General features: G+C 45.4%; 1 protein-coding gene across 1 annotated transcript in view; it reads right to left on the bottom strand.

The window, feature by feature from the left end:
• The window catches only part of ALOX12 (arachidonate 12-lipoxygenase, 12S type), a 40,432-nt gene extending 17,179 nt beyond the window's left edge, over positions 1-23,253 (bottom strand). The window contains 4 exon segments of the mRNA XM_030188046.1: positions 2,106-2,187; positions 3,003-3,201; positions 23,048-23,157; positions 23,160-23,253. Of these exon segments, the coding sequence (XP_030043906.1) occupies positions 2,106-2,187; positions 3,003-3,201; positions 23,048-23,157; positions 23,160-23,193 (425 nt within the window). The 5' untranslated portion in view covers positions 23,194-23,253.
• Positions 23,254-26,138: the final 2,885 nt, after the last annotated feature.

The following is a 26,138-nucleotide window of genomic DNA, read 5'->3' as shown; positions in this document are numbered from 1 at the left end:
AGAGTACCTGAATGTAACTCACCTTGAGCTACTACTGAAAACGGTGTGAGCAAAATCTAAATAAATAATATTGCAAAGGGCATTTTCTGCATCTCCTGCTCACGTCGCCACCGCCCTCTGTATCTGTTCCAAACAGGCTTAAAGTTCTGTAACAGTTCTTGTTATCACCACCTCTGCTGGGTGGTTATTCCAGGAAGGCACACAGCGGGCATGCATAGCCCAAAACAGTGTGCCACAGTTGAGGTTATTTGTGGATATTCAACGCTTCCCAAATCAAAATGATTGTCACTGAAGCAAAACATATTATTGAGTTTAATTTACAATTCACTTGATTGCATAAGGTTCCTCACGTGATGAACATAGATAAGGACGGTAATTAAAGACTATAGGCCTGTACAGTTTGCCCATCCATACCATATCTTCCTCTCCCTTAGACATAAGTATTGCCATACTGGGACAGACCAAAGGTCCATCAAGCCCAGCATCCTGTTTCCAACAGTGGCCAATCCAGGTCACAAATATCTGGCAAGATCCCCCAAAAATACAATTCATTTTATGCTGCATATCCTAGAAATAAGGAGTGGATTTTCCTCAAGTCATTTTAATAATGGCTTATGGACTTTTCTTTTAGGAAGCTATCCAAACCTTTTTTAAACCCCCGCTAAGCTCACCACCTTTACCACATTCTCTGACAACGAGATCCTATATGTTTGTTGGATACAGTCTCCGCCTCTCTTTGTGCTAAAACTACTAAGAGGCATATTTTCAAAGCACTTAGCCTCCCAAAGTTCCATAGAAACCTATGGAACGTAGCCTCCCAAAGTGCTTTGAAAATATGCCTCTAAGTCACCCACTGGCTTCATGGAAGTTAAAAAAAAAAAATAAAACAGCACCAGATTCCAAAGTTGGGCACCCACAGCCCCGGGCCTCTTGGTACCCTTTGCCAGGGACTCCCAACACAGGGGGGCATTTGGACCAAAAAGCCCCCAAAACACCTGTCCCCTTCTGTGAAGGACAAGAGATGCTTACTTAATCAGGGGAAGTGGCCTCTGAGGTTTCTCTTCTGCAGGCCCCTCTGCAGCTGATCTCCAAGATGGCGGCGGAGGAAAAGAAGCCTCAGAGGATGCTTCAGATAATGTAACTGTCACTGGTCCTTTGGCAGGGGAAGGAGCAGGGCCATCGAGAGGGGCGGGGGGCGGCGCCGGGGTCAGGCCGCCGGTACTGCAGTCTCCGGTCTCACCTGCCTGCCTCCTCGGCTCCGGGCCCCCTGCATTCGAAGCAGCAGTCACAGGCAGGGTTACCATATGGCTCCAGAAAAAGGAGGACGGATTGAGCCAGCCAGGTTTTACTTCCATTGCTTTCCATTGAAAGCAATGGAAGTAAAACCCGGCTGGCTCAATTACTTCCATTGAAAGCAATGGAAGTAAAACCTGGCTGGTTCAATCCGTCCTCCTTTTTCTGGAGCCATATGGTAACTCTAGTCACAGGTCACTTCCCTTCGGGCCTTCCCTCCCTGTGTCCCGCCCTCGCGGAAACCGGAAGTTACATCAGATGAGGGCGGGACACAGGGAGGGAAGGCCAGAAGAGAGGTGATCTGCGACTGCCGCTTCAAATGCAGGGGGCCCGGAGCCGTGGAGGCAGGCAGGTGAGACCGGGGACGGTAGCGGCAGGGGGAGCGATGGGGGTGGGGCGGCCTAGCCTCTCAGCGACCCTGGGAAGGAGCAGGTGACGGGAGTTCGCCGGTCTGAGGGACTCCCTGTGTTGGGGGGGTCACAAGCCAGTGTTTCCCAGGACCAGATAGCTTCCCTTAAAATAACAGTATAGTTAACTTTATTTGCATTTTAAGACATTACTTCCAGTTTACAATTCATTTTTTTTAAGTTTATTTCTGTTTTAGGACAAAAGTTTTAATTTTTTGCTGTTTTATGTTGCATATCATTTGGGCATTACATCAGAAATTAAAAAACAAAACAAAAACAACTCAGCATTAAAATCTCCCACAGATTTTTTTTTAATTGCACGAGGGTGAAAGATCAGCCACCCTTCAGCTTGGTGAGAGAGTAGACCATACGTCAGTAGTGTATTAGTGGCTTCTGCTTCGGTACCTGTATAACGCCTGTCGTTCCTGAAGCTCCATCACTCGCTGACTATGAAGTATCTCCGAGGCCTCATCTGTCACCTTCCTGGCTGTTTATAAAAACCAGAAAACAAAGTAGAAACCGAGACACATCCCTCCGTAGCATCGTTCAATCTCCCACACACACACACACACACACATTTCTCTGCCCTACACCACCCTCCATAATTAGGTGTCAACCATCTGAACCGGAAAGGTCACATCAATGTCAAAGTCCTTCTGCATCCCCAGACTCTCATACCATTTCTTCAAACCACGTTTGGGCCCTGCCACGGTATATCCTTGCCCACAAACCAGAAAACCATAACAGAGACACTGGCTCGATAGCTTAAGGCAGTTCTGAGACAGAATCAGGGCTAATACAATGCAGCTGTGTCTCTTGCACCCCCGCCCACCCCTCACCAGTAGATAGACTAGGGAGGGGTGCTCTCTCTACACCTGGGCTACTCCGTTGGACAATCATAAATTTACAGTCATGAGGCAAATTAAAAACTCCTTCTCATGGCTCTTCTGCATCAGTGCTGTCCCTTCTGGTCAACTTCTTTGCAAGGTCAGCACCCCTAGGTGCTTGCCTACTCTGCCTGTTTAGATTGCAGGCCTCCTATAGGTGGAGAGCTTCTCCCGTACCTTATTTTTTTTTTTTTTTAGCTATGAACAGAGGTTTCTGTCCTCTTTAAATAGTAGTAGTAGTAGTCTTTCTCAGGGCTTACCCCATCCATTGACAGGTGACAAGATCTCTCTCTTATCAGCTTTTACAAGGTCCCTCTCCCCCCCCCCCCCCCGCCACACACACACACACTCACTCCCCCATGCACAGATAGATCAAGTTCTTTCTCCTCCCCTCCCCCCCCCCCCCCATGCTCACCTGTACCCTCAGGAATACGTAGGGTTGTATCCCCAACGAGCCATCTGTGACAGGGGAAGTGAAACACTTGCCCCCGGGGGCAGGTCACCGTCACATAGAGACAGAACCAGTTATCCTCTACCCAGAACCTCTGCTTCTCGAACTGCACAAGCTGGACGGATCCGATCTCCTCATCGCTCAGAACCTCATAGTCATCTACCTGGAAAGGGCAGCAGGTGGTTGGAAGAGTGAGATGAGGAAGAAAAGACACGAAGGGGAAGGTGAGATATAGAGAGACTCCTGCCAACGTCTTCCTTATGTGGAAATATTCACTGGCCACCTACAGCAACAAGGCCAGGAAAGTACATGAGTATATAGACAAAGGTCCATCAAGCCCAGTATCTTGTTTCCAACAATGGCTAATTCAGGTCACAAGAACCTAGCAGGATCCCAAAAGAATAAAATAGATTTCAAGCTACGTATCGGAGGTATGAACAGTGGATTTTCCCAAGTCCACCTTAATAACAGCTTATGGACTTTTCTTCCAGAAGTTGTCCAAATATTTTTTAAATCCTGCTATACTAACCGCATTTACCACATTCTCGGGCAATGAGTTCAAGAGCTTAATTATACATTGAGAGGTCCTTTTACTAAGCTGCAGGAAAAAAGGGCCCTGCAGCAGCTGCGGGAGCTGTTTTTCCTGGTGCCAGGGCCATTTTTACCTCAGCGGTTAAAAAGCCCCTAAGAAAATTGGCCACGTGGTAATATTACTCTTAATGTGTGGTCATGCGGGGGAAACACTTACCACTATCCATTGAGGCAGCGGTAAGGGTTCCCGCGGTAACCAAGCAGCACATGGCGATTCCTGAATGCCGCCGGGTTAGCTGCACGCTATAAAATTTAAAAAATGCCCGGCACACTGGAAATGCCGTCCACTCAAGGCAAAATTACCGCCGGCGACTGCGTTGGGCCAGCGTTAGTTCCAAGTCAGCGTGCGGTAAGCTCAAATTGGGCGTACCGATGCTTTGTAAAAGAGTGGTGAAGAAATATTTTCTCTGGTTTGTTTTAAATTTACTACTTTGTAGCTTCATTGCATGTCCCCTAGTATTTTTGCAAACAGTAAACAAGAGATTCATATCTACCTGTTCCACTGCACTCAGTATTTTATAGACCTCGATCATATCCCCACTCAGCCGTCTCTTCTACTACTACTACTTAGCATTTCTATAGTGCTACTAGGCGTACGCAGTGCTGTACACTTGAACATGAAGAGACAGTCCCTGCTCGACAGAGCTTACAATCTAATTAGGCCAGACAAACAGGACAAATAAGAGATAAGGGAATTACTAAGGTGGGGATGATGAAATAAGGGTACTGAACAAGTAAGGGTTAGGAGTTAAAAGCAACATCAAAAAGGTGGGCTTTTAGCCTAGATTTGAAGACGGCCAGAGATGGAGCTTGACCTACCGGCTCAGGAAGTCTATCCCAGGAATATGATGCAGCAAGATAAAAGGAACGTTAAGTGGGCATAATAGAAGGCCTACTGGATGTCTATGTAGGCTTCTTCTCCAGGCTGAAGAGCCCTAGCTGCTTTAGCCTTTCCTTATAGGGAGATCGTCCCATCCCCTTTCAAATTTTTTCTCCCCTTCTCTGTACCTTTTCTATTATTCTGCTATATCTTGTTGGAGATAGAGTAACCAGAACTGCAGACAATATCTGAAGTGTGGTTGCGGATTTTAAAAGTTGGAAAGTAAACTAACATTTGTTTTGGATAGAGGCACCTTTTCTTTCTCTTCTGAGGGACATTTTGAGGCTCTGAGGGGAACAGGGACTCCAGTACCTCCTTCTCCACTCCTCATAGAAAGGCAAATGAAGAGATTTTTGGACGACCTCAAGAGGAGCCAGCTTTTCTTTATGATGCCTTTCAAAGCTGGTTTAACCTTGAAAATGTTTAAGCCCCTTTCAGGCAAATAATATACAGCCTAGAGAAACAGAAGAACAAAACTCCACAGTACACAAAGCAATACAAAACAGCGGAGACCAAAGGTTCTGATAAACAAATGTTGTTTAATAGATTTCTTCAAACAATCCGGTGACTCAGTGACTCGACACAGGCTGTGTAGCTAAAAGGCCTGCCTCAGGAGTATATAACACAAATATAAACGAAGTATAAGAACGAATGAAAATAATAAAACATTCTTTGCAAATAAAATATATAAAAAAAATATTTTAAAAAACATAAAAAAAACCTGGTGACTAGATCAAGGACCAATAAAATAATAATCTAAACATAAAACAATCATTGCAAGTGTAACTTAATAAATAATAGCAAACACCCGCAGAAGGTGTTCTCTCCACAGGAGAACCAAAGACAAATGAACAAACAGTGGATCCAATGAAAGTCCTCTCACAGTTGGTGTCTTTCTAAACAAGGTCTTTATTCAAATCAATAAAACAACCCGACACGTGACGTGTTTCGGCCGAGAAGGCCTGCGTCAGGGGTCTATAAAATAAACATAAAAATGATATATACATATATTACTCACATACATATATATAAAAGACATGTATATGTAACACATAAAAAATGTATAGAGCATAAAAACAAAGTGAAAAAAAAATAGAAATATAATTTACACAAAAACAATAATGGAGAGTACAATGATGTCCATCTATTTATAAGGAACGTACCTATTAATTCTTCATGCAAAATACCTTGTAAATCACATGACTCTCAATACGTTAATTGTTAACAGAGATATCTAGGACGAATATATAAATAAATCAATACACACTGTTCATAACATGATTGTATAAACAACACGGTAGCTCTTTGGTAAATACACAGATAATATTACATAAAAAGTGGTTTCTAATGAAACAAGGATATCACATGTACATGGATAACACATAAATAATGGTTAATTGTTGACAGAGATATCTAGGACAAATGTATAAATCAATACATACTGTACCTAACATAATGTACATAACATAACATAATACAGTAGCCTTATGATAATACACAGATAGTAAAAAGTTAAAAAAAAAAAAAACCACACACGTATATGGATACCACATATACATATAAAAATATATAAAATGTTCACATATGGGACCCAGATAAAACAGATAAGGATCTTAGAAAAAACATCACAGGGAATTTATAGATGTGTGAAAAAAATGCCTCAATAAAACATAAAAAAATTAAAAATTAAAAATAAAATGGAAAATAAAGACAAAATAATAATAATAATGAAAAAGAATATAAAATAAAAATTAAATTAAGAAAAAGTAATAATAATGCATATATAAATATAATTGTAATAATTAAAAATGATGCCAAACATGTGTTATTATAAAAGATTTTTTTTTACAAATGGGCAACACTATAATAAAAAAAGGGAACTAAGGTATATGTGCAACAAAACAGGGGGGGGGGACACATAAGATAAGAAACTGTAGTATTTGTTTGCAACAGCCTTCGTTTGCTATAAAGTAATATAAATGTAAATTAAACACAAAAGGTACATTGTATAACCATATTTATGGAGGAAAAATGCAAATCAAAAGGTCAACATACAAAAATAAAAAGATAAAATGGCTCCTTCTGATATGCTCATAACGCACCGTATGAATTTCATTAGTCAACACGTAGGGGCTAAAAATATAAAGATTTGCTTTTTTTTTTTTTTGTTACATTTTTGTACCCCGCTCTTTCTCACTCATGGCAGGCTCAATGCGGCAGGCAATGGAGGGTTAAGTGACTTGCCCAGAGTCACAAGGAGCTGCCTGTGCCTGAAGTGGGAATCAAACTCAGTTCCTCAGTTCCCCAGGACCAAAGTCCACCACCCTAACCACTAGGCCACTCCTCCACTGTTGCTACTATTTGAGATTCTACATGTAATGTTGCTATTCCACTAGAAGTCGGCCCTTGCAGATCACCAATGTGGCCGCGCAGGCTTCTGCGAGTCTGACGTCGGACGTCAGACTCACAGAAACAGAAGCCTGCGCAGCCTTCTACATGGAATGTTGCTAGTGGAATAGCAACATTCCATGTAGAATCTCCAATAGCAGCAACATTCCATGTAGAATCTCCAATATTCCATGTAGAATCTCCAATAGTAGCAACATTCCATGTAGAATCTCCAATATTCCATGTAGAATCTCCAATGTTATCTATTTTATTTTTGTTACATTTGTACCCCGCGCTTCCCCACTCATGGCAGGCTCAATGCGGCTTACATGGGGCAATGGAGGGTTAAGTGACTTGCCCAGAGTCACACGGAGCTGCCTGTGCCGGGAAACGAACTCAGTTCCCCAGGACCAAAGTCCACCACCCTAACCACTAGGCCACTCCTCCACTGTTGCTACTATTTGAGATTCTACATGGAATGTTGCTATTCCACTAGCAACATTCCATGTAGAAGTCGGCCCTTGCAGATCACCAATGTGGCCGCGCAGGCTTCTGCTTCTGTGAGTCTGACGTACGTGCAGGACGTCAGACTCACAGAAACAGAAGCCTGCGCAGCCTTCTACATGGAATGTTGCTAGTGGAATAGCAACATTCCATGTAGAATCTCCAATAGTAGCAACATTCCGTGTAGAATCTCCAATAGTATCTATTTTATTTTTGTTACATTTGTACCCCGCGCTTTCCCACTCATGGTAGGCTCAATGCGACTTACATGGGGCAATGGAGGGTTAAGTGACTTGCCCAGAGTGACAAGGAGCTGCCTGTGCCTGAAGTGGGAATTGAACTCAGTTCCTTAGTTCCCCAGGACCAAAGTCCACCACCCTAACCACTAGGCCACTCCTCCAATCTTTAAACGGAGGGAAATCGATAACTAAATTGCTGCCCTTATGCAGACACGACAATGTTATGAAGAGAGCAAAATACCGTAAATGACACCAATAAGTAAAGAGCGGAAAACAGACGTCACAAATAATGACGTCACTTACTTGGCGCCAAACCACAAAAAAAACATACAAAAAGTAAAAGATGACAAAAGCAAAATAGACCTTTGTGAGTGAGCCTGTATCACATGGATCGCACTGAAAAAAGGGGGGGTAGAGCACACTATTACGATAAAAACTTCTGAGGCTCGTGAACATCTCGCACATTCCTTAATCTTCATTTCCCCAAGTGTAAAGGTCTAAAATACAAATTAATGCACGCATCAACCTTTTCCTATATGAGTGCGCAATTCTGGAACACATTGCCAGGCAACCTAAAAGCGACCTATGAACTAACCAACTTCCGTAAACTACTAAAGACCCATCTGTTCGGCAAGATATACCAACCACAAAGATCAAAACATGTGAAACTCTCACATATATCCAGAAATGTTAATAATGCCTTATGTTATATTGCTATCATGTATTCCATTACCATGCAAACCAAAATCCTTCTGTAACACCAAATGTCTATTCTTTTTATCATTACCACTATCCATGATGTATTGTAAGCCACATTGAGCCTGCAAAGAGGTGGGAAAATGTGGGATATAAATGCAATAAATAAATAAAATAAATAAACATGCATGTGCGTATCAGCCAAGTATTGAACGTGCTGCGGACAAAAAAATGGAATCAGAATGAAAAATAACTGACTTGAAAACAGCCAGGAAGAAGAAGAAAAACAAATAAACAACATACCGTATGCGATGCGTCGCTGCACCTATCTCTGCCACACACTGTACGTCGGTAAAAAAAAAAAAAACGAAGAAAAAAAAATGCACTGACACTGAACCAGTCTAAAACGAAACTGGAAATGACGACACTTCCTAAGAGTGACGTAAAAAGATGAAAAATAAAAAAAGGTGAATCTGTAGAATCCGGTTGCAATCTTATTAAATGACATTGCAAGAAAATAACATGATAAAACTGAGAAAGGGTGAGTTAAAACGCTGATGCTTAAATATATATATATATCCCAGCACATGGATAGCCTTGCAGATCAGCCAGCAACGCAGCCGCTGGCTGATCTGCAAGGCTTCGTTCTGTTTCTGTGAGTCTGACGTCCTGCACGTACAAGGCTTGGTTCTGTTTCTGTGAGTCTGACGTCCTGCACGTACAAGGCTTCGTTCTGTTTCTGTGAATCTGACGTCCTGCACGTACAAGGCTTCGTTCTGTTTCTGTGAGTCTGACGTCCTGCACATACAAGGCTTCGTTCTGTTTCTGTGAATCTGACGTCCTGCACGTACAAGGCTTCGTTCTGTTTCTGTGAGTCTGACGTCCTGCACGTACAAAGACTCACAGAAACAGAACAAAGCCTTGCGATGGAAGACGAAGACCTCGGCTGGCGGGGGTTGGGGTCCCCTGCCAGCAAAGGTAGCCGACGGCGGGTTGGCGGCGGGAGGGGGAGTCGAGAGGGTTGTCGGCAGGAGGGTCTAGGGCCACATCTACGGGGGCCCAGGCCCTCGTGGCCCCACGTAGCTACGCCACTGTTCGCCATCCCATTTGAATTGTCTTAAGGAGAAAAAAAAAACTGCAGGTCCTCAGTAGAATGATTAGCAGCCTAGCAATGTCCAACTGGAGGGTAGCCAATGTTACTCCGATTTTTAAGAAGGGTTCCAGAGGAGATCCTGGAAATTATAGACCGGTGAGTCTGACGTCGGTGCCGGGCAAGATGGTGGAGGCTATTATTAAGAATAAAATTGCAGAGCATATACAAAAACATGGACTGATGAGACAAAGTCAGCACGGATTTAGTGAAGGGAAGTCTTGCCTCACCAATCTAATGCATTTTTTGAGGGGGTAAGCAAACATGTGGACAATGGGGAGCCGGTTGATATTGTATATCTGGATTTTCAGAAGGCGTTTGACAAAGTGCCGCACGAAGACTCCTGAAGAAATTGCAGAGTCATGGAATCGGAGGTAGGGTATTATTATGGATTAAGAACTGGTTGAAAGATAGGAAGCAGAGAGTAGGATTGCGTGGCCAGTATTCTCAGTGGAGGAGGGTAGTTAGTGGGGTCCCGCAGGGGTCTGTGCTGGGTCCGTTGCTTTTTAATGTATTTATAAATGACCTAGAGATGGGAATAACTAGTGAGGTAATTAAATTCGCCGATGACACAAAATTATTCAGGGTCGTCAAGTCGCAGGAGGAATGTGAATGATTACAGGAGGACCTTGCGAGACTGGGAGAATGGGCGTGCAAGTGGCAGATGAAGTTCAATGTTGACAAGTGCAAAGTGATGCATGTGGGTAAGAGGAACCCGAATTATAGCTACGTCTTGCAAGGTTCCGCGTTAGGAGTTACGGATCAAGAAAGGGATCTGGGTGTCGTCGTCGATGATACGCTGAAACCTTCTGCTCAGTGTGCTGCTGCGGCTAGGAAAGCGAATAGAATGTTGGGTGTTATTAGGAAGGGTATGGAGTCCAGGTGTGCGGATGTTATAATGCCGTTGTATCGCTCCATGGTGCGACCGCACCTGGAGTATTGTGGTTCAGTACTGGTCTCCGTAGTCTCAAAAAAGATATAGTAGAATTGGAAAAGGTACAGCGAAGGGCGACGAAAATGATAGTGGGGATGGGACGACTTTCTATGAAGAGGAGGCTGAGAAGGCTAGGGCTTTTCAGCTTGGAGAGAGGACGGCTGAGGGGAGATATGATAGAAGTGTATAAAATAATGAGTGGAATGGATCGGGTGGATGTGAAGCGACTGTTCACGCTATCCAAAAATACTAGGACTAGAGGGCATGAGTTGAAGCTACAGTGTGGTAAATTTTAAAACGAATCGGAGAAAATTTTTCTTCACCCAACGTGTAATTAGACTCTGGAATTTGTTGCGGCGAGAACGTGATACGGGCGGTTAGCTTGACGGAGTTTAAAAGGGGTTAGATAGATTCCTAAAGGACAAGTCCATAGACGCTATTAAATGGACTTGGAAAAATTCCGCATTTTTAGGTATAACTTGTCTGGAATGTTTTACGTTTGGGATGAGCGTGCCAGGTGCCTTGACCTGGATTGGCCACTGTCGGTGACAGGATGCTGGGCTAGATGGACCTTTGGTCTTTCCCAGTATGGCACTACTTATGTACTTATGTACTTATGTAGGTCTCCACATACTGTACAGCTGCAATGCTCAATTATTCTTGTCTTTACAGCCATGTTTTCCCCACACACAGTAATCTACAGGGACAAATTAGCGCATATATCACTTTCTAGAGTTTGCAAGCAATCAGTGGACTGCCTAAGTTTAAAAAAAAAAAAACTTTGTTGGTTTAGGATGCATAAAATTCAGCGACTGTCAAACTGTGTTTACAAACTGAGCAGGAACCTTTGTGAAGCTGATGGAACCAGTTTCTCTCTCAGATTGTTATTACGAGAAAAGCTATGATAGGCTTCTTGTTTGGAAACAGGTATGAATCTCAACAATATGCCAATGTTTACAGATGATATGCTGAATGTCTCTTGCACATTGGGAGAACGCAAGGTACATACAATCTCTGGTTCAGGTTTCTCAACCCGTCCATCTACATAAGAACATACGAGTAGCCACACTGGGTCAGACCAATGGTCCGTTTAGCCCAGAATCCTTTTTCCAACGGTGGCCAAGCCAGGTCACAAGTACCAGGCAGAAAACCAAAATTGGTGGCAACATTATGCTACCAATCCCAGGGCAAGCAGTGGCTTCCCCATGTCTATCTCAATAGCAGACTATGGACTTTTCCTCCAGGAACTTGTCCAACCCTTTTTGTTTTTTTTAAACCTATATACACTAACCACTGTTACTACACACCCTCTGACAAAGAGTTCCAGAGCTTAACTATTCATGAGTGAAAAAATATTTCCTCCTATTTGTTTTAAAAGGTATTTCCACACAACTTCTTATGTAAGCATTAAGTACATAAGTATTGCCATACTGGGACAGGACCGAAGCTCCATCCTGATTCCAAAAGTGGCCAATCCAGGTCACAAATACCTGGCAAGATCCAAAAACAGTACAATGCATTTTATGCTGCTTATTTTAGAATAAGCAGTGGAGTTTCCCCAAGTCCATTGTAATAACGGTCTTTGGACTTTTCCTTTAGGAAGCCATCCAACCCTTTTTAAAACCCCGCTAAGCTAACGGCTTTTAACTACATTCTCTGGCAACACAAATTCCAGAGTTTAATTACACCTTGAGTGTCCCCTAGCCTTTGTACTTTTGGAACGAGTAAAAAAATCAATTTACTTTCTACTCGATTCACTTCTAAGAGAGCTTCCCTACATTGTGATCGGGCCTTGCACAAACTGTTAGATATGCATTCACTTGGATATCCTCTCTGTGGAAAAAGCGCTTTGACATAGCAACAGCCTGGACTTCAAACTCCTCAATATCAGTGCACAAAACGATGTAGGCTTAGGGACTGCGAATATAGCAAATTTGCTTTCAGGCTGAGGGTCCTGTTTACTAAGCCAAGCTGTAGGCATGCTAACTTTTTTGCATGCGCTAATGATAGAGATGCCCATAATATTCCTATGGGTGTCTCTATCACTAGCGTGCACTCACTTTTAGTGCACACTACAAAGTTTGCATGCCTACAGTGCAGTCTTATTAAACAGGGCCCTTAGATTGTGAAAACATGTGAAATGAAGGTATGTATTTTGATCTGTGGGTTTCCTATAAATTGTAGTAGTGAAGCGATATCTAGTTTTCTTGACCAATATATCCAAATAAGCTATTTCATGTTCATGCTACTGTATCTTTAAATGTAAATTGACATTTCTTGTGTTCAACCAATTATGAAACTCAAAAAGGCTCTCCAGTGCCCCATGCCACTGCACAAAATGTACATAAGTACAGCCATACAGGGAAAGACCAACGGTCCATGAAGCCCAGCATCCTGTTTCCAACAGTGGCCAATCCAGGTCACAAATACCTGGCAAGATCCCAAAAATGTACAAAAACATTTTATACTGCTTATCCCAGAAATAGTGGATTTTCCCCAAGTCCATTTAATAACGGTCTATGGACTTTTCCTATGGGAAGCCGTCCAAACTTTTTTTAAAACTCCGCTAAGCTAACCGCCTTTACCACATTCTCCGGCAACGAATTCCAGAGTTTAATTACACGTTGAGTGAAGAAAACGTTTCTCCAATTCGTTTAAAATTTACTACATTGGTGGTCGATTTATCATTTGGTGGTCGATGTATTGTTTGTAAAACTTCACCTCGTTGCCGAAAGGATTCTCCTTAAGAAAATTCTGTTTGAAATTGGCAATGTACAGGTTTGCTATATCTGGAGCCTTAGAAGACCCCATCTCTGTACCTCTTGTTGAAAAAAAAAAAACTTTTCCTGAAAGCAGAAATAATTTTGGACAAGTGCTATCATAGCAATGGTGGTAATGAAATGGTTAGGAACCCTACTTGGCGTTGCTCTTGCCTTGAGTGTTCTCTCGATAATAGCTAGTGCATCAACCTGTGGTATATTTGTATATAACGAATCTATGTCAAGTGTCACTAAATATATATTTTCCAGGTCACCATCACATTCCTCCAAAGTTTGGATCATGTGGGAGGAGTCCCTGACATACGATTCTATCAATGGAACGAATGGTTTAAGAAAGTAATCGACAAATTTAGGTAGTGATTCTAAAGCCGAGCCAATGCCAAATACCATGGGATGCTCAGAAGGATTTTTGGAGAGACTTATGCACTTTAGGTAGTCTATAATAGTTGAATTTTGATTAAGAAGCCAATTATTCCTTCTCCCTTGGAACTAATATATCCGGCTTTAACAATTTATTTATTATTACATTTGTATCCCGCACTTTCCCACTAAAAGCAGACTCAATGTGGCTTACATAGTAATTGGTAACACAGAATTTTGTTATGTAAAGTAGGAAATGAAGTATAACATAGTAATGATGGTAGGAATAGGATGGATGGGTAGGTAGAGACAGGTGATAGAGAGGAAGGTAAGGTGGGAGATAGAGTCTGGGTCAATGTGTTTTCTCTTTGGTATATGTAAGGTAGATGGGTTCATAAGATTAATCTGGGTCTTTGGGTAGGCTTGCTTGAATAAATGGGTTTTTAATGCTTTCCTGAATGGTAGGTGGTCATTGGATTGCTCGGATAGGTCTAGGGAGAGCGTTCCACAGTTGGCTTTGAAAGGAAGGAGAAATTGGATCCATAATAAGTTTTGTAATTGAGACCTTTACAGTTGGGTAGTGCAGGTTGAGGTACTTTCGCGAGGATATAGACATGGTTTCTTGCTGGGAGGTCAATCAGATTTATCATATAGTCTGGAGATTCCACCAGTTGACTATCTCTTGCGGCAGACTGGCATGGTTGTCCTCACTATCTCCGTTGAATGCAAATTTATCTCATGCATATTCATAGTGGATATCTCTTGAAAACCAGACTGCATGGTGTGCCTCGGGACTGAGTTGAGAAACCTTGCTCACCAGGGGTGTAGACTCAAGAGGGAGACCACAAATTAAGTCTGCAAGGGTCTCCCAGATGGGAGGGTGAAGGCCAACACCAGTAACAGAGCTCGAGAAAGCTGGGGGGGGATATGGAAAGAGCGTCCTCAGTTACGGAGGAATGGAATGAAAGACAAAGACCAACTGGATTCTGTGACACTGCATCAAGCAGGGCTGCTTTTACCAATGGGCAAACAAGTTAGCTGCCCTGGGCTCAGCTTATCAGGGGGCCCAAAAGTAAAAAAAACAGCCTGGACACTGGGCCCTCTCTGGTCTGGCATCTTCCTTCCCTCTCTTCCTTTCCCCCAGTCCAACACCAACAGCTTCCTGGGAAAGAAAAAAAGCAGCATAAAAGCACAGAGACATAGTTGGTCTGTGCCGCGGATGGCTCTGCCCCTTCTGACATCACATCCTGTTTCTGGGCAGCACAAGAGTGGAGAAGTAGCTTAATGGTAAAGCAGACTGTGAATTCCCACTGCAGCTCCTTGTGACTCTGGCCTGGGTGAGTCACTTAACCCTCCGTTGCCCTAGGTACAAGTAAGTACCTGTATTAACATGCAAACTGCTTTGATTGTAACCACAGAAAGGAGGTGATATAAGATCAAATCCCCTGCCCTGTCCCTTATTGGCAAGTCAACAGCTGCACGGAATAACTGGCTCCATGCCTTTACGCTGCTTTTTTACCCCCTGGGAAGCAAAGTAAGCCGTGCTGCTGGACAGAGGGGCAGGGGGTGGAAAGGGTGCCGTGGAAACCAGGGGGAGGGCCTGGACCGAATGGGGGACCATGCACAAAATTTTGCCCAGAGCCTCATTGGTGGTTAATGTGACCCTAGTGTCAAGAGTGAAACTGACAGTCCAGATGGGAATTATGACCCTTATGTACTCTTATTATTGATTTTTATATAGGGCTATGCACTTAAACGTATGAGATAGTCCCTTCTTAATAGAGCTTACACTATGCTTCCACAGTCTATGCTTCATTAAACAAGAAAGTTGGCTGTATTTATTTATTTTATTTATTGTTACATTTGTATCCACACATTTTCCACCTATTTGCAGGCTCAATGTGGCTTACAATTTTTCCGCCATGCCTTATGTCATTTCAGAATACATATATAATTGGTAATATATATAAAACATGAGTGTTAAGTAACAGTCGAATAAAAAGGAAAAAATATATACAAATGGTATAAAATAAACAAATGGTATCACATATTGAACATGGATTTATATTAAAAATTAAACAATTCAGTGTAGGAAGAGAATGAACCTATTGTAAGTAAACGATGGAGAAATACAGTTCCAATCATAAGTTATTATGGTATGCTGTGTTAAAGAGATGTGCCTTTAGTGCCTTACGGAAATTAATTAGGTTGTGGATTATTTTCAGGTCCAATGGTAGAGCATTCCACATTTGTGAAGTCAAGTATGAAAAGCTGGATGCATGTGTTAATTTATATTTTAGACCTTTACAACTGGGGAAGTGAAGATTTAGGAATGTGCGTGCCGATCTATTAGCATTCTACTACTACTACTCAACATTTCTAGAGCGCTACTAGGGTTACGCAGCGCTGTACAATTTAACAAAGAGAGACAGTCCCTGCTCAAAGAGCATACAATCTAATAGACAAGTGAACGGTCGGTCCGATAGGGGCAGTCAAATTGGGGCAGTCTGGATTCACCGAACGGTAAGGGTTAGGTGCAGAACGCAGCATTGAAGAGGTGGGCTTTGAGCAAAGACTTGAAGACGGGCAGGGAGGGGGCTTGGCATAAGGGCTCAGGAAGGTTGTTCCAAGCATAGGGTGAGGCGAGGCAGAATGAGCGGAGCCTGGAGTTGGCGGTGGTGGAGAAGGGTACAGAGAGGAGGATTTGTCCTGTGACCGGAGGTTACGGGCGGAAACGTAAGGGGAGATGAGGGTAGAAAGGTAGTGAGGGGCGGGCAGACTGAGTGCATTTGTAGGTAAGAAGGAGAAGCTTGAATTGAATGCGGTATCTGATCGGAAGCCAGTGAAGTGACCTGAGGAGAGGGGTGATATGAGTATATCGGTTCTGGCATTCCTGGGTGGTAGGTCAATAAGGTCTAACATGTAGGTACAAATACCTCTCTACACACCTGTAAGAAAAAACAAAAAACATTTAGCAGCACACATACGATGTGTATGAGAACCAAAAAAAAACCACCACGCGGCAGGTTCCCTTCACATTGCCATAACTTGATTTCTCACTCCACCAGAAGCAACTTGCAATAAAATAATTATCAGCAAAGAACAGAGATTCCGATTTAATAAAAAAAAAAAGTCAAGACTTTGAACAGGGAAGGGGTGGGGGGAAAGTTTTACATATGCTGTAGTATATGATTTTGATGTGTATTGGGTGAGCTGATTCGGTAATGGTATCTTTCTGTCTTTCCCAATAAAATGTATTGATACAAAAAAAAACACACAAACGACTTTCCGGCTAGCTATTCCCGATTTGCACATTAAAGACTACAACAGAGAGATACCAGGGCACAATTCCCCTTTGTTCTATGCTCGTAGTCTCTAGATAAGGCAGGTGGCCCTCAAAGGACTTCCGAGAGCTCAGCAAACAAATCAAAAAGCGATAACCTTTTCATTGCAATATTACGTTTCTTCACAGGCAACACACCTTACCTCAGGTCTCAGTAAATGAGACATGAACAACAAAAGTAGGGTTAGGCAGCTCAAATATGTACTTTCCCAGGTCGTTTACAAGAGTTATCACTTGGTTTTCTTTTCCGTTTCCGGGGCAATATCGTTCGTAGTGTGCACTTTTACAAAACGGCACGGGCTGTTCGTGAAGCAGGCACAGCATTCCTAAGGGGGTCCAAGCCCACCCAGTAGCAGCACACGTACGATGTGGCTGGCAGGGATCCCCAAGCCCCACCAGCCGAAAACTCCCAACTACTGTTCCTCCTGCATACCAGCCTTCCCTCTGATGTATTCCTGCCTATGAGGAAACAGGAAGTTGCATCAGAGGGAAGGCTGTGGGACCAGCATGAGTAGTGTGTATTAGTCGCTGCTTCGCTGACGCTGCCGGTCAAAATCTGCTATTTAAAAGGTATGCGGGGGAGGGGGGATGTTTGAGAGACCACATGGCGTGCAGGCGAGAGAGGGAGAGACAAATCACTTGTGAGACAGGGCGGAGTTCTTCTGCCCCCCATCTTGGGCCCCGGCCCACCCAAAATCGGGTGTCTGGCTACGCCCTTGCCTGCAACATAGCCACACGATAAGAGTTCTCTTACCGCATGGCCACGTTTGTCTGGGGGCTTTTTACCCGCTGCAGTAAAAAGGGCACTGGCGCGCGGGAAAATCAGTCCCTGCCCCAAGCACAGGGCCCTTTCCCCCCCCCCCCCCCCCCCCACCCCCGCAGCTTGGTAAAAGGACCCCTAAGAATGCTTCACTTCCACACAGGAAAGAAAACACAAATACAATTTCAGAGTTATTCAGCATCCCTAGAAAGTAGAAGTAGTAAGTAACAGAATAGTCTACAACCTGATCATGTGAAGGGGAAAGGGGGGGGGGGAGGGGGATTTATGCTATAAAGTAATAAGGTGATAAAGGCTGTAGGTTGGTCTCAGATAATGAGTTTGAAAAAAAGAAGCCAGCTCTCCATCGAATCCTTTTCAGTCCATTCCAAATTAAAACTTCAGAATAAGTCAGGAGGTGTCATTTAGATTTGAATTTCTCGAGATGGATCCTGATCATAAGATCAATTAAAAAAAAAAGCACTGCAAAGACAAAAGGTCCCCCAGGAAATAAGTTTTACATGGGATCACTGCAGGGAAATGTTAATTTGCTTGAAACCACAATGGGAATGTCAACATTTGCTTGTTTTTAGTAGACAGCAGATAAAGGCTTGGTTGTTTCTGCCAAGCAGGATTTGGTTACCACACTTACTCTTGCAGTACAGTACCTTAGGTTGATTTCTTTAAGAAGGCAGTAAATAATCCTAATAAATAAATAGCCCCAAATGACAAGAAAAAAACCCCCTGAAAATCCATTTTATTTTTCCTGTGTAGTAACTAGTGTGAACTGGTCAGAAAAAGTATAAACTATTTACACCACTGCCCCCAAACCAAAAAAACTCCCCCAAACACCAAGGAAACTAAACAAACTGAACGTTTCTGGGCTGTACCCCTTACCGCTGCGTTAAGGACTGCACGATCAGGGATTTAACAAAGACAAGAGACCAGTGGCGATCCTAGGTCGGCTGCCACCAGGGGCTGATCGCCTGTGCGCACCCCCCCCCTCCCCGGGTGCAGCGGAGTCCGTCCCCCCAGGGTGCAGCACGACACACACCCCCAGCGCAATGACACCCCCTCCACGGCGCATCAAGCCCCCCCCCCCCCGGTGCATTCTTGGCTGCTGGAGGGTGCAGAGAGCAGCTGCGCGCCTGTTGGCTCCACTGGCTCCCTCTAACCCGGAACAGGAAGTAACCTGTTCCGGTGCAGAGGGAGCAGGGAACCAGCGGAGCCAACAGGCGCGCGGCTGCTCTCTGCACCCTCCAGCAGCGTGCACCCGGGGCGGACCGCCCCCACCTTTGCTACGCCTCTGCAAGAGGCTGAGGACTGCTTTTACTCTGGTGGGTTATTCGATTTAGCGTGTGATGATAATTACCATGTGCTAAATGCTAAGAAACCCATAGGAATAAAATAGGCTTCTAAAATGCGGCAGAAGGGGGCCTGAGCTGGTTTCGAGGCCACCTTTAACTGCAGCTGGTACAAGGTAGGTCTTTCTTTTTTTTAAGAAATGGCTGCACGGCCCAGTGGTGCAGCTACGTGGGGCCATGGGGGCCTGGGCCCCCGTAGATTTGGCCCTGGACCCCCCTCCTGCCACCAACCCTCCCCCGCCACCACCGTCCGCTACCTTTGCAGACGGGAGACCCCAACCCCCGCCAGCCAAGGTGCAAGGCTTGTTCTGTTTCTGTGAGTCTGACGTCCTGCATGTTGTATGTCCTGGAAGTCAGACTCACAGAAACAGAACAAAGCCTTGCAGATCAGCCAGCAATGCGGCCGCTGTTTCTGTGCAGGACATCAGACTCACAAGGCTTCGTTCTGTTTCTGTGCAGGACGTCAGACTACACGAAACAGAACGAAGCCTTGCAGATCAGCCAGCAACGCACTCGCACAGGGCCCTGCGCTCTTAGGGGCCCCGCATTTGGTGGCACGCCTATCCTCTTGGTCTCAGATCACCTCCCTTCTCTGTACCTTAATGTGCATCCACATTTCAGTAGAAAGCATCGGGCAATGGCAGCGACTTTCATATCCGTCAGCTGATGAGCCCAGATCGTCCTCGCTGCTGCGTCCCCACCCCCTTTTGCTATCACTTCCTGCTTCCACAAGGGCGGGATGCAGCAGCGAGGACGATCTGGGCTCAGCAGCTGGCAGGATATGAAAATGGCTGCCGCTGCCTGCCGCTCTCTACTGAAACATGGTGGATGCACATCAAGGTACGGGGTGAGGTGGGGTTCCAAGAGCTTTAAACCTCCTTTTAAACTCTGATAAATTATGACTTATGGTGGCGGGCGCGGACAGGGGGTTGGGTGCACGGGCAGAGGAGGCAGGTGCAGACGGGGGTCCCACTGAACTGGTCTGCACAGGGCCTCACAACTGTTAAGACCGGCCCTGCCCTCCCCGACCATTTAATGCTGGAACATCACAAACGGCAAACGCGCCCCTGCGCGACACGCTTCCAACTGATTCCGCCTTGCCCCTGCCCCGCCCATTCCAGTGATGTCAGCAAGGTAAGCCAATTTTGTAGACCTCAATTATGTCTCCCCTCATCTGTCTCTTTTCCAAACTGAAAAGCCCTAACCTCTTAGCCTTCTTCATGCGAGAGGAGTTCCATCCCCTTTCTTCTTTGAACCTTTTCTAATTCCGCTATACGCTTTTTGAGATACAGCGACCAGAACTGAACGCAATACTCAAAGTGCGGTCGCACCATGGAGTGATACAAAGGCACTGTAGTATTTTCGGTCTTATTCACCATCCCTTTCCTAATAATTCCTAGCATCCTGTTCGCTTTTTTTGGCCGCCACCGCACACTAAGCAGAAGATTTCAGCATATTATGTACAATGACACCTAGATCTTTTTCTTGACTGCTGACCCTCAAGGTGGACCCCAGCATCAGGTTAACTATGATTCGGATTATTCTTTCCAATGTGCATCACCTTGCATTTGTCCACATTTCAATTTCATCTGTCCACTTAGGAGTGATCAGATACATGGCAAAAAAACCTGAATATACGAGACTGATGCAAATAAGAATTCCAGGCTGAGCCCCTTTCAGTTAATATGAGGTAGCTATCAAGGTCACTGAGCCAATTATGACTCACTCCTTAATGCAGGATCAGACTTCCTGTGGCACATCCCAGAATCCCTGGCTTCTAAGATTCTACCTTCTTTGAGTCATGTACACAGTAGGAAGAAAACTACTGCTGTACTTCCTATGAAGCCTGGCACAAGAGCCTAGGTAGAGTTTGGGTTGTGCACAGAGGCATCACAACCCCTCCCAGCTGTTGCAGGTGCTTAATATTGAATTGGATCTCTGTCCTCCCACTGCCAATACTCTTTGCAACCCCTTCCCAGTTAAGCAGTGCAAGGGGTAAGGGTAGCAGGGCCAGTTGGCAGTAGCGATCATAACATAACCTTTGGAATTTGTTGCCAGAGAATATGGTAAAGGCGGTTAGCTTAGCGGGGTTTAAAAAAGGTCTGGACAGCTTCCTAAAGGAAAAGTCCACAGACCATTATTAAATGACTTGGGGAAAATCCACCGCTTATTTCTGGGATAAGCAGCATAAAATGTATTGAACTTTTTCGGGATCTTGCCAGGCGTTTGTGACCTGGATTGGCCACTGTTGGAAACAGGATGCTGGGCTTGATGGACCTGTGGTCTGTCCCAGTGTGGCAATACTTAGGTACTTAAGACAATGCCTGGAGGGAGGACATTAAGGGAAACCACTGCAGTGCAGGTGAAACTTAAAAGCAGACAAGTGCAGAGCCAAGTAAACAGGGGCAAATAATCCAATGAAAGGTTCCATTTTAGGAGTCACCCAACAGGAGAAGGATCTTGGGAATCACTGTGGACGGCATGATAAAATCCTCAGGTCAGTGTGAGGCAGGTCAAAAATGCAAATAGAATGTTAGAAATAATTTTGGGAAAAATGGAGAATAAAACAGAGCATATACTTTTACTGCCTGTGCACAGATCGGTGGCGTCGCTGCACCTCAAGTGCGATAAAATTCTGGTTTTCACCATCTTAACGACGGAACTATAAAAGGCTCAGAGGAGGGCAACCAAACTGATAGAGGGGGGTGGAAAGATTCCCTTGGGAAGAAAGGATAAAAGAGGTTAAGAGGGCACCTCAGCATGGAGAAGAGAGAGCTGAGGGGACAGGGTAATGGTCTATAAAATCAGGAGTGTGGGCTGGACAGGTAAATAAGGAACAATTATGCACCCTTTCAAATCGTATTACTTGCATTTACCTCACACCTTTCTCTGTAGCAGCTCAAGGTGAGTTACATTCAGACTCAGCAGATATTTCCCTCACCCCCAGGGGCTGACAATCTAAGCAGCTCTTTTGCTGAAGGGCATTATCAGTCTCCTGATGCAAGCTTAGCACACAAGAAAGGCATACCGCATAATTTGTGGTATTTTGACTTTTAGCGCCTGCCAAAGTGTGCATCAGCTATTTTTGCAAAAATAATTTGCAGGGAGGATCAAACCTACTGTACACAGGGGTAGTTCCAGGCCAGCAGTTAGGCAGTACAGCGCTGCCTGAGTCTGGTAGCGCCTTGGAAATGTTGAGTAGTAATATTAGAACCAGTGGGGGGAGGCGGGGCTAGTGCTGGGCAGACTTATATGGTCTGTGCCTTGAAAGGACAGGTACAATCAAGGTAAGGTATACACATATGAGTTTATCTTGTTGGGCAGACTGGATGGACCATGCAGGTCTTTTTCTGCTGTCATCTACTATGTTACTATATGTTAGTTAAAGGACCCTAATCGCTTATTGGGCAGTGCAGATGGACTGCTTCTGTCTCTACCTGAGCAGACTAGTTGCTAGGGGCACCTGGCTACTGCTCCTTGGGGTCACCTCAATTAACCCCTCCATTGCCTCAGGTACAAAATGAGATTGCAAACCCTTCCGGGGACAGGGACATACCTAACATATACCTTGAGCTACTACTGAAAAAAGGTGGGGGCTTAATAAGGATTATCCACTATGTTGAGGAGGGACTGAGCGGACCTTAGGGATTTTAGGCTCCTGATTTGGCTCCAGCAGGGTATCCGGACTTCAAGCCAAGCCACTCCGGAAGGCTTATGTACAATAGTCTAGTCTCGTCCCTCCTCACTTCCCCACCAAAGCTAGCTCTTCAGGGCTCGACCCGTCCTGCCGTGTTTGGAACCCCCGGAACCAGGAAGGAACACGTGGACGAGCAACAAATCGTGTCTTGCAAAGGTTAATGCCAAGTTGAAAGTCTCCTTTGCCCACTCACCCCTACCTCTCCCCTCCCTTCCTTCTAATCCCGCTCCTGGCCCGGGTATCTCCTTCCCTCCAGTCTCTTCAGCGACTCGGGTCTTCCTCTATCCCGGGTTATTCCCCCCCCCCCCCCCCCCCCGATTCCTTACCGCTCCCCGGCAGAAATCCAAGCCGGGATTGTCCAGTAAGGTCCGATGAGAGCGACCCCGTTCCCCGATCAGAACCAAGTAGATATAGTTGTTGGTTCCCGAGTATTCGAAGGGCCGGTGGCCACCGTGACGCGGTACCGAGCCATTACCGAACCTGGACAGAACCCGAGCTCCCAGCGCTGTTCCACGAGCGTAGAGACCAGTTATAAGAGGAGGTCGGAGGAGGGACGCGAGACTCGGAGACTCCACCTAGAAAACAGCCCCCGCCCCAACCCAACCACGGGCTCATGTCAGCCTACATCAAGCAAGATTTCTACAACATCGAGTGGTTATCTCCACCCACTTAATCCACTGCCCCCCCCCCCCCCCACAAAACAGACATCCCTCATCCTTACAACCAACTCTCAACAAACAGCCTATTCACCAGCACCCCCCCCCCAACACAGACCCATGCCCAATCCCTCATCCTTACACCCAACTTACCAGCACCCTACTACTACTACTTATCATTTCTATAGCGCTACAAGGCCCCCAAAACAGATCCATGCCCGATCCCTCATCCTTACACCCAACTCTCAACAAACAGACTATTCACCAGCACCCCCCTCCCAAAAACAGACCCATGCCCTATCCCTAATCTTTACACCCAACTCACCAGCAGCCTCCCAAAAGACTCATGCCCAATCCCCCATCCTTACACCCAACTCTCAACAGCCTATTCACCAGCACCCCCCCACCAACAGACCCATGCCCAATCCCTCATTCTTACACCCAGCTCTCAACAGTCTATTCACCAGCACTCCCCCTCCCCCAAACAGATCCATGCCCGATCCATCATCCTTACACCCAACTCTCAACAGCCTATTCACCAGCACCCCCCCTCCCCAAACAGACCCATGCCCAATCCCTCATCCTTTCACCCAACTCACCAGCATCCTCCCAAAACAGACTCATGCCCAATCCCTCATCCTACACCCACCTCTCACAACATACAGCTATTCACCAGCACCCCCCACCAACACAGACCCATGCCCAATCCCTCATTCTTACACCCAGCTCTCAACAGTCTATTCACCAGCACTCCCCCTCCCCAAACAGATCCATGCCCGATCCCTCATCCTTTCACCCAACTCACCAGCATCCTCCCAAAACAGACTCATGCCCAATCCCTCATCCTTAACACCCACCTCTCAACAAACAGCCTATTTACCAGTACTCACCCCACCCCCAAACAGACCCATGGCCGATCCCTCATCCTTACAACCCAACAGCCTATGCACCATCAGTGTCTAGATTCAACACCATGAAATCCAACTCAAGCACTACCTCTGGCACATCAGAAAATCAACCCACTCATCAACAACATCCTCATCCAGCCTCAGTGATTAATAATCATCGTAACCCTCAGATCCCCACAGACTAAGCTCCCGGCCTAAGAACGGCTTGGGCCAGTGCATTATTGCGTATAAAGCAACCCCCACATATGATTAACTCTTCTATGTCCAACCTAAGTTGGTCTTGTCAATCCCAACAAGGTACTCTTAAGCATATTACATTCGATTGTATATGTATTCAAAAGTTTTAGAAGGACATATGGTCCGATTTAGTAGATATATTCCATCTTTCTGGTCCAATAGTATATAAATATGTGATACTAAAGATCAATGTTTTAGACCCATTTTAAAGACTAAGTGATGCATGTGGTAAGAGGAACCCGAATTATAGCTACGTCTTGCAAGGTTCCGCGTTAGGAGTTACGGATCAAGAAGGGATCTGGTGTCGTCATCGATGATACGCTGAAACCTTCTGCTCAGTGTGCTGCTCTGCGGCTAGGAAGCGAATAGAATGTTGGGTGTTATTAGGAAGGGTATGGAGTCCAGGTGTGCGGATGTTATAATGCCGTTGTATCGCTCCATGGTGCGACCGCACCTGGAGTATTGTGTTCAGTACTGGTCTCCGTATCTCAAAAAAGATATAGTAGAATTGGAAAAAGGTACAGCGAAGGGCGACGAAAATGATAGTGGGGATGGACGACTTTCCTATGAAGAGAGGCTGAGAAGGCTAGGGCTTTCAGCTTGAGAAGAGACGGCTGAGGGGAGATATGATAGAAGTGTATAAAATAATGAGTGGAATGGATCGGGTGGATGTGAAGCGACTGTTCACGCTATCCAAAAATACTAGGACTAGAGGGCATGAGTTGAAGCTACAGTGTGGTACATTTAAAACGAATCGGAGAAAATTTTTCTTCACCCAACGTGTAATTAGACTCTGGAATTTGTTGCCGGAGAACGTGATACGGGCGGTTAGCTTGACGGAGTTTAAAAAGGGTTAGATAGATTCCTAAAGGACAAGTCCATAGACCGCTATTAAATGGACTTGGAAAAATTCCGCATTTTTAGGTATACTTGTCTGGAATATTTTTACGTTTGGGGAGCGTGCCAGGTGCCCTTGACCTGGATTGGCCACTGTCGGTGACAGGATGCTGGGCTAGATGGACCTTTGGTCTTTCCCAGTATGGCACTACTTATGTACTTATGTACTTATGTACTAATGAAGGTTTGCTTGTTAATACCATGTTGAATCTAGCTTTGAAAGTAGTCTTTACACACTGGAAAGCTTTATAACATTTGTAGGCTCAATGTGGCTTACATAGTACCGGAGGGCGTTTGCAGACAGTGGTGTAAACCAGGGCCGCCGAGAGACTGGGCCGGGCCCGGGACAAGGCCGCCCCGGCCCCCGCTGCCCCCAGGTTGTCGCTTCCCCCCCGGGGGGGCCCGGCCCACAGTCCCACCCGCCTCTGCCACCAGGCTGGCCCCTTCCATCCAAACCCCGTTAAACCCCCCCGCCAGCAGAAGTGCTGTCTTCTGACTCCGGCGTGCGCGGCCCACACAGACGCGCTCCTTTCAGGACGTCAGACGCACAGAAGCCCTGCAGAGTACAGCGAAGATCAGCTGAGAGGAGCGCGTCTGTGTGGGCCGCACACGCCAGAGTCAGAAGACAGCACTTCTGCTGGCGGGGGTTCGGGTGGAAGGGGCCCGGTGGCGGGTGGGACTGCAGCGCCGGGCCCCCCCCCCCCTTGGAGGCCCGGCCC

Source organism: Microcaecilia unicolor, chromosome 14 (genome assembly GCF_901765095.1).
Source record: "Microcaecilia unicolor chromosome 14, aMicUni1.1, whole genome shotgun sequence".
Lineage (NCBI taxonomy): Eukaryota > Metazoa > Chordata > Amphibia > Gymnophiona > Siphonopidae > Microcaecilia > Microcaecilia unicolor.
This window is presented reverse-complemented; position numbering and strand designations above follow the sequence as displayed.